The sequence below is a fragment of the Lithobates pipiens genome, unplaced genomic scaffold, assembly GCF_037356315.1.
Source record: "Lithobates pipiens isolate NorthernLeopardFrog02 unplaced genomic scaffold, aLitPip1_a1.2 Scaffold_28, whole genome shotgun sequence".
NCBI classification, from domain to species: Eukaryota; Metazoa; Chordata; class Amphibia; order Anura; family Ranidae; genus Lithobates; species Lithobates pipiens.
The window spans coordinates 78,692,867-78,707,334 of record NW_027507789.1 but is presented as its reverse complement, the minus strand read 5'-3'; the positions used below and the strand labels follow the sequence as shown (position 1 = coordinate 78,707,334).

At 44.8% G+C, this 14,468-nt stretch overlaps 1 protein-coding gene across 1 annotated transcript in view; it reads left to right on the top strand.

The window, feature by feature from the left end:
* The window catches only part of RUNDC1 (RUN domain containing 1), a 228,425-nt gene that overhangs the window by 149,212 nt on the left and 64,745 nt on the right, over positions 1–14,468 (top strand). The window contains exon 4 of the mRNA XM_077459427.1: positions 6,383–6,466. Coding sequence (XP_077315553.1) covers positions 6,383–6,466 — 84 coding nt within the window. The remainder of the gene's footprint in view (positions 1–6,382; positions 6,467–14,468) is intronic.

Sequence of the window (14,468 nt, the reverse complement as noted above, 5' to 3'; positions counted from 1 at the left end):
TAGAGTAGAAGGATCTTCCCACTTCAGGGCCTCTTTGACTAGTGGTGAAACAAGAGCAAAGTCGAAACCCCCCCGCAAACTCCATCTCCTTCTAACTCGCTGTCTGAAGATCTGGGAGAAGCATCGTAGGATTTCACCTTATACCGGTTTATGCACTTGGTCCCGCGAAGCTAGTATCCTTAAACTTTACAACTGGTGTCTTGGATGCTGGCAAAAGTGCATTTGCAGCCGCAAAAAAATGTTTAAAAACTGACATTTAAAAGAGACTGTGTACAAATTGCATGTCTTGGGTGAAGTCGGCTCAGACGCTGCAAGCAGCAGGCAAAGACATGGAAGAGGTCATCAGGGCTTTGGTACAAGCCACCGTGACCCAGCAGCAAACTTCAGCAGACGCAAACTGTCGCCATGAGGAAGCGATGGCTCAGCAACAGCAGGCCCTGGCACAGGCCATAGCTGCACAACAGGAGAGCACACGGCTGCTAGCCGCCCAGTTTACTACTCAGCAGGAGTCCACTCAAGCACAGGTGGCTGCCTTGCAGGAAGCAGTACAGCGGCTGGCTCAGGGACGTGAACAAGCGGCTGTCGCCGCTGGCAACCAGATGTCTGTGAGGGCCAGCCATTTTTTACAAAAACTAACACCTAGCGACGATGTAGAGGCCTTTCTCACCACCTTTGAGAGGATAGCAGAGAGAGAGGGGTGGCCCCATGACCAATGAGCCGGCATTATCTCGCCTTTCCTCACCGGTGACCCGCAAAAGGCCTATTTTGACCTCCCAACGGAACATGTCAGCGATTATGAGCATCTGAAGGCAGAGATCCTGGCCCGCCTAGTGACCACAGCCGTCCGGGCTCAGAGGGTGCATCGCTGGCGGTACAAACCTGACAGACCACCCAGGTCACAAATGCATGAACGTGTTCAGCTGGTTAAAAAATGTCTGTAGCCAGAAAAACTGTCAGGCCCACAGATGGTGGAACGAATAGTGATGGACTGGTACCTGCGGTCCTTGCCAGATGACCTACAGCGCTGAGTAAGCCATGGAGACCCTGCAACCGCTGACCAGCTGGTGGAGTTGGTTGAAAGGTACACCCTGGTGGAGGACCTACTTGGGCCTGCCAAGCGTAGGGAACCCACACCAAGGGCAACCAGACCAGCCATAGCGCCTAGGAGAGAAGCCCTGCCAGACATTGGGGTCCGCAAAACCGCATCGTCTGCTACAGAACCTCAAAGGGTGTTTCCTGTCCCAAGAACAGGAGACCTACAATGTTGGCGATGTCGGTCCTGGGGACATACCCGGGCGCAATGCCCACTTCAGGAGGAGCCTATGGACTGTGGGAGTGGTCGGAGAAGCTCCTTGTACGTGCAAAGAGTCTGCACCACTCACCTGGATCCAATTGCAGGACAGTTCCAGTGTGAAGTGTGGGTGAACCACCTTCCTGCCAGGGCGCTACTGGACTCTGGTAGCATGGTAACACTGGTACATGCCAGGGTGATTGGGAGACTTGGCCCTGTAAGGAAAACCCTACGGGTAGCGTGCATCCATGGGGACACCAAGGAGTACCCCTTGGTTTCAGTGACTGTGTCCTATGGCCATAACTTAGTGACCTAAGAGGTCGGGGTAGTGAGAAGCCTAATACATGACATTATAGTGGGGCAGGACTATTTTTCGAACTGTGGAGCCAGGTACAGATGGGGCTGCCAAGACAGCCAGGAGAACTGGGGACGCTGGGCCTGGAAGAGACGGAGTCTGAGGGACCTGGGCCTGAAACCCCCACAACACACCCCACTGATACGGAGATACCAATTACTGATAATGATACTGTAGAGAATATTAAGTTGAAGGATGTGCCTGTTTCAGATTGCAGTTCCCGGTTGAGGAAAGTGAAGGGGAAACATCCTCAGGGCCAGTGCACCCAGACCTTGATGTACCCAGGGGTGCGCTTGGCACCTCCCAGTTGCGGGATCCTACCTTGGTCAATGCCCGAGAGCAGGTTTCTGTTGTGGATGGGGTCTCACAAATGCCAGGGGCAGACCAGAGGTTTCCGCACTTTGCGTTGAAGGGGGACTTGCTTTATCGAGTGGCTGAAAGCCGTGGGGAAATTATAGAGCGTTGCTGGTTCCCCAACCGTATAGGCGGATGCTACTTGATCTAGCCCACAATGATGCACTGGGAGGACACTTGGGGGCAGAGAAAACAGAGGCCAGGATAACCGACCGGTTTTACTGGCCAGGGGGTGCAGGTTGAGGTTAAGCGATATTGTGCATCTTGTCCCGTTTGCCAGTTAACTGCCCCAGTGCCCCACTATAGAAGCCCTCTGGTACCCTTGCCAATTATTGAGGTTCCATTTGAGCGGACACCAGTATATATTAGTCATTCTAGACTATGCAACCAGGTACCCAGAAGCAGTTCCTTTGAGGAAAACTTCCTCTAAAGCCATTGCCCGGGAACTATTTCAAATGTTTTCACGAACTGGTTTTCCCAAAGAGATACTAACGGACCAGGGCACCCCTTTTATGTCAAAGGTGATGGAGGACTTGTGCAAACTGTTTAAAATTAAGCAGTTGCGGACGTCCATCTATCACCCGCAGACCGATGGCCTAGTTGAGAGGTTTAATAAAACTCTAAAGACCATGCTAAAAGAGTCATCCAGAAAGACGGGAAGGATTGGGATATGTTACTCCCTGCCCTTTTGTTTGCCATCCGGGAGGTTCCACAAGCGTCCACGGGTTTCTCACCGTTTGAGCTAGTGTATGGGCGACGGCCCCAGGGGTTGCTGGATCTGGTAAAGGAAACGTGGGAAAGTGAGTCCTCACCACACAAAACCATAGTAGAGCATATCTCTCAAATGCGAGAGAGGGTGGCTAAGGTGATGCCGCTGGTGAGGGAGCACATGCAGAGGGCTCAGGAAGCCCAAAGAACGGTGTATAACCGGTCTGCGAAAGTCAGACAGTTTCAAGTAGGAGACCAGGTGGCTGTCCTAATACCCACAGTGGAGAGCAAGTTCTTGGCCAAGTGGCAAGGTCCATTTGAGATAAAAAGGGAAAAAGTGGGGGAGGTAAACTACAAGGTACACCAGCCAGGGAAAAGAAAACCATAACAGATCTACCACGTGAATTTGTTGAAACCCTGGACAGACAGAGACCAAGTATCCGCGGTGGTAGCGGTACAGTCAGGAGACCATGCAGGGATCGACCTGGTGCAGGTGGCTGCTACCTTAACTAGGCCCCAAACCCAGCAAGCAAAGGAGTTTCTTCAAAGAAATAGGGACATGTTTTCAGGGTTGCCGGGACTCGCCAATGTCATCGAGCATGGCATTGTAACTGAACCCAAAGTAAAAGTTTGGTTAAAGCTTTACCGTATCCCAGAAGCTCATAGAGTGGCAGTGTCTGAAGAGGTCAAAAGGATGCTTGAGCTTGATGTCATCGAAGAATCGCAGAGCGAGTGGTCGAGTCGAATCGTATTGTTACCCAAACCCAACGGCACTCTTCGCTTCTGCAATGATTTTAGAAAACTGAATGAAATCTTGAAGTTTGGTGCTTATCCCATGCCACGGGTAGATGAGCTAATTGAGAGGTTGGGGCCTGCCAGGTATATTACCACGCTGGACCTCACGAAAGGGTACTGACCAAGGAAGCTAGGGAGAAAACGGCCTTCTCTACCCCGGAAGGCCACTTCCAGTACAAAAGAATGCCATTTGGTCTACACTCCGCCCCCGCTACGTTCCAAAGGGCCATGGACAAAACTTTGCATCCACATCATCGGTACGCTTCGGTTTATTTGGATGACATAGTCATCTTCAGCCCTGATTGGGAGTCCCATCTTCCCCGAGTTCAGGCAGTCATAGATTCCCTGAGAAGAGCAGGATTCGCCATCAATCCAGAAAAATGTGCAGTTGGGGTGGAGGAAGCCAAGTACCTAGGGTACATCGTGCGTAGATGGCTGGTAAAGCCCCAAATGAGTAAAGTGAAAGCCATACAGGACTGGCCCCGTCCCCTAACCAAGAAGCAGGTCAGAGCGTTTTTGGGCATAGTTGGCTGCTAACGGAGGTTTATCCCCAACTTTGCCACCATTGCTGCACCCTTGACTGACCTGACCAAAGGCAGAAAGTCGGTGATGGTAAAATGGAATGATGATGCCGAAAAAGCTTTTCAGAAGCTTAAGACGGCATTGTGCCAGGATCCGGTGCTTGTTGCTCCGGACTTTACTAAGGATTTTGTAGTACAGACAGATGCTTCAAATGAAGGGTTAGGAGCAGTCCTGTCACAGGTAATCAACGGGGAAGAGCACCACGTAGTTTTTCTAAGTAGAAAGCTGATGGCAGCGGAGAAAAACTATGCAGTGGTGGAGCGGGAGTGTCTTGCCATTAAGTGGGCCTTGGACTCCTTGCGGTATTTCCTCCTAGGCAGAAGGTTTCGCCTGGTATCTGACCACGCCCCACTGACCTGGATGAAGCAAAATAAACACACTAATGCCAGGGTAACGAGGTGGTTCCTGTCTCTCCAGGAGTTAAATTTTGTGGTAGAGCACAGATCCGGAAGACTCTCCCTGGTCCACTGTATGGTGTCAAATGGTGCCTCCAACACCTCCGCGTTGAGTCAGAGGGGGGAGATATGTACAGGATGCCAAGGTTGGGTCCTGGACGGGTGCTATGTAGCACCTATATTCGGGTTGTGGTCCCTTTAAGGGAATTCTGGTAGGCCTCAGGGGGTCACCCAAAAATGGGTGACAAATTTCGGGGATCGTTTTAGGAGAAGACTGACTCGCGGTCCTCTCTATATTAAGAGACCTAGTTGAGACCCGGAATTTGGGAGATTCTGAAGTGACATTTGGGAGGGGAAGAGCCTCCCTCCCTGACCACAGGCCTCCAGGAAGACAACCCATAAGACAGGAAGTAGTAGAGAGGTGGTGGTGAGGAGGAGAAGGAGATGAACACCTGTCTGAGGAGCTGTCTGGGTGTATTGCTGTTTTTCTGCTTTGGAGGTTGCAAAAGATCTCTGTAAGGACTCTAAAAACTTCTGGGTGAAGACCTGACTACAGAACTGTAGGTGCTTTATTTTCTTATTATTTGTACTGAAGATAAGCGGACTTTAATTTACGTTTTTTGTATGCTGAAGAAAAGCCTTATTTTTGATTTAATTATAAATAAAATATTTTGGTTTCACTTTATACCGCCAGTTTATGCACTTGGTCCCGCGGAGCTAGTATCCCCAAACTTTACTATATATATATATATATATATATATATATAAATATATTTTGGCGATAAAAAAAAGGCTTGGGACAAAACACAAACATAAACAGCTGCCCTGGAGAAGAAGGCAGGAAAAAGGAACCGCAGACCTTGCCAGCCGAACCTGACAGACGCCCATTCCAGGCATATAGAGGCAGCCTCCCCTCCACCACTGGGGCATCTGGCGTCTGAAGACAGCCACTCGCCCACCAATGGCTGGGCTCTGGGCCTGCACCGCACAGATCTGCCGTAATCTGGGAAAAAAAATCAGACTGGACGCCATTCAGGAACAAACTAAATGTAGGTCCATTAGGGGAGGACAAAAAAGGAACGCAGTCCCTAGCGGCAAGTTCACATTTATGGGTATGGGGTCCTATAGTGTTGCAGAGGAGGCAGGGTTAACCCCACACACGTAGGCTGCCACGGAGTCTGTCAGGAAAATTGACTTTAGAATCACATTCATTTTATGACTAAACTTCCACTTCCTACTTCTTCCCTATTCACTGCAGAGAGGAATGGGGTATGGACAGGGATAACACAATTCCATTCCTTTCCTTTAACCACCCACATGAAGGCCCAGAAACACCCACAGTAAACCTTAGATCCACCCACATGAGCTCCGAGAGCTGCCACAAGTGATACATAGTCGGTGTTTCATCATATTTGGCGACCCGTCAGACTTTGAAACGGAAGTGACGTTCTGTCGCCGCCATCTTGTTACACCCCGCACGTGTCCACAGTAAGGATACAGTCAGAAGGCGGCAAGTGGGCAACTTGTTACACCCACCGGAGTCTTGCATTTCACACTTATTTTTAACAGTAATCTGAGCATAAATAGAGAAATGCAGGATTTATGTTGTTGAATTAAGACAGCATATTCATTTAAAACATTTGAATGGGCTGCTTAACAAATCGAAAAGGTGCATGTACTGTTTTTTGTAACAGTGCATTTTAAAGTGTGGTCATTTTCCATGGGTTTACAGTTATGCAGAGTGCAACACTATGAATCCAGCCTACTACAAGGTAACATTTAACGGTACATACGTCATCCCTTTACTTAAAAGTTATGTGTTTTCTCTATATTATTCCGATTATGAGTATAATATTTATAACGTAAATATTCTCTCTTTCTTTTATTAAATATATCCTGTAGATGAAATTGGCAGCCCATCTGATACTGGTACCAGTGGAGCAACATGTTACCACCCAAATTCCAGCTCAGATGCTCGAAGTAATGGTAAGATGTATGCTTTGGTGTATTTGTATATATTAGAGAGAGAAAAATATTGTATTCTGACAACTGTATAACTTGTAATATTCAGTATATGAATTGCTTTTTTATTTCATGTTTCTTTATATTTTTATGAACATGTACTGTATATGCAGGCTAGGCTGTTCAGCAGAAAGTTACCATACTCCTGACAGTAACTAACACACACCCAAAACTCCTCTCAAAACAGGCCTTTCCTGCCCATGGACAACCTGGATCCCACCCATCAGTCCGTCTTCTCCACTGTTCATTGAAAATAAGAAAAAAATATCAGCCACTCTCCAATTAGCTCTTCTTGCAGTGCTTTTAATCAGTGATATCTCCAACCCAAAACCAATATTGCTTGACAGGTTTCACTACTCCTGGTTTGTTCACGGGGAGAGTTAATTCAAGTACCTGTCACAGTTTCTTCTTTTTTTTTTTTTTTAAAAGACTGTTTGGTCTGTTCTGTGCTTCTGGCAGAGGAACCCATTTTCTGTACTTGTAAGGACTATATACGGATAAAACACCAGCTAATAGGCATGCATTGCATGTTTTTTTTTCTGTATCGTCCATTAAGCATGGGAAAATAAATTGAGGGTTCTACTGCCACTTACAGAAGGTTGAGACACTGGCAGCATTGTTGAACCAGCCCCCAGTATAGCTTGTAACTGATTGTCACCTCTTTTTTTTTGTGTCCCTAGGAGATTGGACTCCTTTTCTTCAGCTCTGTTGAAAAAATCTAAAATTCCTGCCACCGCCACCTTACTACGATGACAGTTAAGGCTGAGAGTCCTGAGCACTTACCCTATGTGTAGTGTTCGCCACGTGTGCTCCACACTTTTTCTCCTGCTATTCAAGCTGAAACAGGCACCATCCCACGGTTGCTCCTACTTCTGAAGTACCTCATAGATTCCCCGATTTTGTCCTGCTGCCCTCCTACAATTGGTCTACTTCAGCTACCTGTGTCCCCATCAGCTCCAACTGCTTGGCTTTGTGAGTACACAAAGTCTTGGATGTAAAAAGGTGTAGCGCTATTGATCTACCAATTGTAAATGGATTACCAATGAAGATAATCAAATTAATAACATAAGTAAAAAGTGCTATATAAACAACACAATAGGAAGTAAAAATATCAATCCTTAAGTTGAAATAACATCTAAAAATGAAGAACCGCACTAATCTTAAAAGTGTCAAATAAGTGAATAATAGATGCCCTCTAAAACCACCATACCCCTATTCACTCTAAATTATCCTGAGTGAACTACAATAAGTAATCACAACTTAAGCTAGGTAAAACCAGTGGACCTAAATCAATAGTGGCAAATGGTTGATTAATATCCCAAAGCTGATTGATATATTATCCTAAATAGACTGCAGTAAGCAGTCACAGCTTTTCTAAATGAAGCTAATGTACCTTAATCAATGGTGTCCAAATTAATAAATTTCCAAAAATGTAATTAATACATAACCACCAGAAATAAAAAACAAAATGGAAACTGTGAAGGAAAAAAGATGATTAATATATAATTAACATCAAAAATAGAAATAAAATAAAATGTCCATTGGTATATAGTCCAAATGACAATACACAACGTGACAGAAGTGTGCTTTATGAATCAAAGGATGAAAAAGTTTGTCAAACAATTCCTCTAATGTTGTGAGCCGTGCAAACTTCACCACCACCTAAATAAGAATTGGCTCCTTACCAGACAATTCAGACCTCAAAGGGTCACAAATGGCATTTAAGAACAGTAGAAGCTACTCCAAACTTCACATTGCTCCAATACTATTGATGGCCTCCTGTGCACACATCCACTATAACAGGCTTCTGAAGGACTCTCCCATTAACCGTGTTTCATTAGTAGGCATCCCACCATAAAAGAGAGAATGGCTCCAATAGCGTAAAATCCCAATTTTAATGCAGAATAAAAGTAAATAAAAATTGCACTTACAAACATACAGAAATATCGGGCCTTAAGTGGGTAGCGCCGGCCGGTCGCATACCATTACAAACCCGTCCTCCCCAAATCGTATAGACAGAACCACGAGGTGACGTCAGCGCGACGCTCCGCCCTACGCGTTTCGTAATAATTTATGTTGTCTCGGGGCACAGGCGGCACGCTGCATCAACTCCTATTAATATTCTCATCTCACAACCAAGCCTCATCTTTCAGTTAGACCAAGCCTCATTCTAAATTCGTGTGGTGGAAGTAAACAACGGGACCTCGCTCTCGCGAGATCTCCCGTATCCCCCTAGCCACACGTCGATTCGTCTATGCCCCAAGCCTCCTTATGGATTTAACCAAAGAGCGGGAGTTGTTTCCGGGATCTCCCTCTTGCAAGATCTACCATGAATAGCACAGACCGGATTGTACTTCACCGTTCAACCAGGCCTCGATATGGACACATCCACGGAATGGCTGGTGACAGGGGGAATCTCGTTCTAGCGAGATCCATCCTCATGGTCACCAAAAAGCACCTGCAAGCCATAAATGGCATAAAAGAAGAAAACCTAAGTGTAAATACACACCTCTGTATATTACGCCACATATAGTTAGTATATAACACATGACCACCATGAGCGTCGTGGCCGCTCCCACCATCCACACGATCTCAACTCCCATACGGGCTATAACCGGGAGCAAACATAATTCGTCAACTGGAAATGGGGTGGAAATTGATAGTGGAGACAGCCCCTGACGCGCATGTGGGAAAATCCACTTTATAAAACACATTACAAATATAATAAAAAAAATTATCATAAAATTATACATAATGTGACCATGTCCAGAGAATATCAAATTTGATACCAATCCATAAATGTCTAAAATTAAATGGCATAGGGACGAAAAGATGTAATGCTTCCATCAACACTCTGTACCAAAATTTAACATTTTCAAAATAGTATTATAAATTAAAAAGTTGGCCTCTCCTATTGTACTATTTCCCCTAAGGTAGAGGTCAACACCCCCACAGGTAATCCATTAGCTGTCTCCAATGTGGTTTGTATTTATCTATACCCATATAGAGTGTGTTAGAAGGGTCCCTATTGTGTACCAGATCATAGTGTCTAGATACTGGGTGTTTATCTAAACTCCATCTAATGTTCCCAATGTGCTCGTTCAGTCTAATCTTAAGTGCCCTTTTGGTCCTCCCCACGTATTGTAGGCCACAGGGGCACTGTATAAAATAGACCACCTCCTCAGAGGAACAGGTGATAAAAGGTTCAACCTCATATGTCCTCTGGGTGCTGGTAGAGGAAAAACTACAAATCCTTGATCCCTTATTGGCATTCAGAGTACATACTTGGCAGTTCTTGCACCTATAATAGCCGGTCAAATTTGGGAAAAAACTTCTGTTCCCTTTAGGTGGATCTTGTACGCTGGGGGCAATCCTGCTCCACAGCGAGGGAGCTCCCCTAAATACGACCCTTGGGTTTTCCGCCAACACCGCACCCAGAACCTGATCACTGGTTAATAAATTCCAGTGTTTTCTAATCAGGCTCTTGACACTGCGGTGCTGTACAGAGAAGGTGGTAATAAAAGGTAAACTCACTTGGTTACTCTCACTGGTGGGGCCCCTATCTGCCAAAAGAAGTGTTCTATCCTTATTCCGTGCGGTACTCACTGCTTCAGAAAGTACCTTCACATCATAACCCTTCTCAATGAATCTCCCAAAGAGTAGTGCCATAAAGGCATGCAAATCTGACTCGGTGCCATCCCATCAGAGGAAGACATTGACGATATATATAGCCCATAGGGTCACTTCCGGCCTCCTGGGGGTATAAACGACGTTGTCCTCCCATTTGGCCATGAACAGCTTGGCTAAACTGGGGGCGTACTTCGCTCCCATGGCCACACCCCTGTCCTAATGATAGAATTGATGGTCAAACCAAAAATAGTTATGCCCAGCGGCAAACTCCAAAAGTTCCAAAATAAATTCAATTTGGATCTGGGCTAGGTGTGATCCTCTCTCCAGGAAAAGTCTAACTGCCTCCAAACCCAAATTTTGAGGAATAATAGTATACAGGGAAGTAACATCCGCAGTTACAAGCCACAGTCCCTTCCTAGGTGTAATTCCAGATAATATTGTGATGATCTGTTTAGTGTACTTAACATAAGATGGAACCAGGGGTTGTAGAAAATGGTCAATGTATTTGCCCACCCGGGACGTCACTGAGTCAATGCCACTGACTATTGGGCGTCCCGGGGGGCAAACTGGATTTTTGTTCAATTTCGGGAGATAATAGATGACTGGTGTACGGGGAGCTAAGGTACCAAAAACAATCTTTTTCATTAAGGATATCTTCATGAAACCCTACATCTACAATCTTTTCCAATTTTTTTATATTTCACCACTGGGTCTCTATTTAACACTGTGTAAGTGTCACCATCATCTACAATATGATGCATCTCCTTCATATAATCGCACCTATCTAGAACTGCAATGCCCCCACCCTTATCAGCTGGACTATATAAAAAATAACATGCCTAAAATTACATAAAGTACTTAAAATGCAAAGTCCAAGAATTGAAGGTATTATCCAAAAAAATTCAAACAGGTAAATCCAACCAATGGGTGTCACTCCAAAAGGAAACGGAATGGTTAAAGGCACTGCCACCGATAAGAGGAGGCTTACTAGATGACGATGACTTAGCGAGGCATATAACACCTGAGTCTTCAAAGGCTTAATGGTCAGCAAGCTTGATAGGTACAGCTGGTCCTAGATCAAATCGATAACTTGACTCAAACGTTCTTAGACATCAAATGGATTATAAAAAGTATATATCTTTTTCTCTATTCGGGCCAGAGGCCCGGTGTCCACATGCTATGTGGGATAAATTGAGAAAAACTTGCATAGCGTAATCCCGTTTAAGAATAGTATTTAATATAATCATAAAAATTACACTCACATGTTAAAAGATCATCAGTCATTTTTACATCCACACACATTGCTTTTAGTCCACAGCTGTGTTGACAGCTATTCTTCTAATCTATTGCACACAGCGCGGTATATATTTTTCTCCTTTTTTATTAGTACACAAGATCTTGACTTACTTTGGACCTAGCTGTTTTCCACTACGCAGTACAACCTGTCTATCTTTATCGTACAGTACATAACACAGGCAAAATATTCATAGACTTCGGATTATAGGCACTTACCTTCAGGTGATTGGGGACTGGAAAAGCTTTCGAGGACAGGCCACCATGGAGCCTTCCATATAAACCTACCCCACCTAATGAGTCCTCAGATGTTTTGCTGTTGTAAAACGGGTTTTACAGGCGGATCTGACCAGACCCTTCATTCAGCCCTATGGACCAATGGGTGTAAAGGGATTTGTGTCTGTTTTACACCCACCTACCTCCAACCTGATCCAGTTCGCTAAATAAAAAAGGGGAATTTGTCCCCTTTTATCTATGCGGATTGGATCGAAGGGCAGTAGGGTGTAAATGGACAGTGGAGTTCGCTTACACCCCACCACCCATACAACAGAGTGGGCTCAGTCCATGTCCTCTCTGTATAAACTGATCTTACACAAACCTGTCATCCGCCCACTGTGCTCTGATCAGCAGACAGAACCCCTGCTGATCCAATCAGCATCTGCCCTGTGTGAAAGGGGCCTTAATCTCAGAATGATGATAATTTTAAAACTGGTCTCTGCATCTGATTCTAGCTCTATCTCAGGCAAGCAGTCAACCTGACAGTATAATTTTTTGCATCTGTCACAATTCCTATAATAACGTAAGGTCTTAAAACAGGCATCTTTGTCCTACAAAAACACCACTACTTTTCTCCAGCTCCTCCATCTCTACCTGTGTCAGCTCCCTATATGCCTATCCTAGAAGAGGCAGACACAGAAGAGAATAAAGAGAATATAGATGTAGTATTAGAGGAGGCTTCTGGATACTCTTCTATACCTGAAGCAAAGGCTTCACACAACATGCTTGCTAAAGTGGATAATTTCACTTCCGCTGTGTGCAAAATTATTCCTGTCTGTCTCAAACTTAAAGTGGCTCTAAAGGCAAGACATTTTTGCTCAATGCATTCCTTGAATTAAAGTAAAACCATGTCTCAGTAAGTGTATCACCCTTGCCTTGCTATATACTTCTCTATATTGATCTAGTGCTTCGCCTGGGTGCAAAGGCAACAGCAGGAGCCATTGGCTCCTGCTGCTGTCAAACAAATCCTGTGATCAGGGAGCTAGGGGCAGGAACAAGCTGTGCTGTCTGTGTCACAGGAAGCGGCGCTCTATGGTAGCACACCAAGAAGAGAAGTCACCTAGACCGCCTGTGGGGCACCCGAAGGGAGGAGGATAAGAGCCATTCTGTACAATACCATTGCACAGAGCAGGTAAGTATGGCATGTTTGTTATTTAAAAAAAAAAAAAAAACCTTTGTAATCACATTAAGACATTCCCTGTTCATGAACAAATTGCATAATAGAATAAAATGGCAATGAATGGCAATCTATGATGACTGGATCACTCCAGAAAAGATTTTCAGTCCTCCAGAAATCTTTGTTGAACATTATCCAGTGGAAAAAGAGTTCACTCTCTTTACTCTGGTAAGCCCTGCCTTACAACCAACTCTTGCTACTGTATATCAAACTGCAGCCAACTGAATTAGGGCAATGAAGAACCAAAAGGATCCTCTATTTCAGGGAAGTGCTTTTAATGAAGTAATTACAGCAATTATCTTCCACTCTTTTGTGTGAATGTCTTCATGCCTCCATGCAAATGCACAGAATCTTGTGAATCAAATCCTAGACAGCGGAAGCTGCCTGCAAAAAGTGACAGATGTTTCCTTTTTAAAAATGTTTTTTGGAGAAGCCGTCTAAAGTGGATGTAAACCTGATTCATGAAATTTGAGCTGGGCACATATATCTGTTTACTTATCTCTCTCTCCAAATCCATGAGTCCCCTGTCTTTATGCTGCTCTGTTCACTGCTTCGTTCTTCTGTTATCAGCATGTTAACTTCTGGCAAGTTCTCAGAGACCGGAGATGAAAGCAGCTGGAAATTTGTATTGGGGTGGGTGTTATAAATAGATTAGTAGAGAGCTCATCTATTCACAGCACAGTTCTGCACATTCCTTCTTTCTTCTGCCTAGTGGCGTGGTAGTGTGTGCCTTTCCTCCTATCAGCTGCCATACAATGTATGCCAAGACTCCACTCCCACAGCTGAAACGGAAAAAAATTGAACACGATGTGAACCTTCTAAATGGTATATAAAGCCTAAGATGGCAGATATACAAATAAAACCTATATAGGGAGATTTGTTTCATCTTGGTGTATCGCCTGAGGCTATTCACTTCACTGGGTTTTACATCCACTTTAACCAATACATCAAAAATGTCACAAGAGGGAAGATTTTACTTTGCATAAAATATTCCAAATCCCCCCCCTAAGGAACCTCTAACTCCTCAAAATGCAGAGCACCTAACCGGTCTACCCAGGCTTCAGCTTCAAAGCCTACGTTCAGTTTTTCCTTTCGGTGCAAGACTTTATCCACTAAGCCCAGCAAGTCTTCTTCAAAGCTCTCTTCCCAAAGAAGGGACACCCTCACTCCTAGGAGGGGTGAATGTCTGTCTGTTAATGTTTGCCTCTCTTTGGGTCACAGATGTTCCAGACCTTAGTATTCAATCAGTGATTTCAACATGGTACACAATAGAAATCAAAACTGTACCCCCTCACTAATTTCTTCTCTCAAATCAACTGAAAACTGCCCAAAGACAGTCAGATTTTCAGAATGGGTGCACGAAACTGTAGAAGTTTACTTTGATTCACCACCTGATGTCCTGCCGCCATTCTGGTTCAGACTGGCGGCCTATTATGTAAGTGTCTTAAACCACTTATGCTTATTGTTTGATGCCTAAGGTCCTTCCACCATTTTTATTGTGGAGTAGGGGCTATATGTGTAAGTGCAACTAGTTTCCTTTGTTTTTAATGTTTTTTTATATGTCTGGTCATCCATAAATACTGCACCATG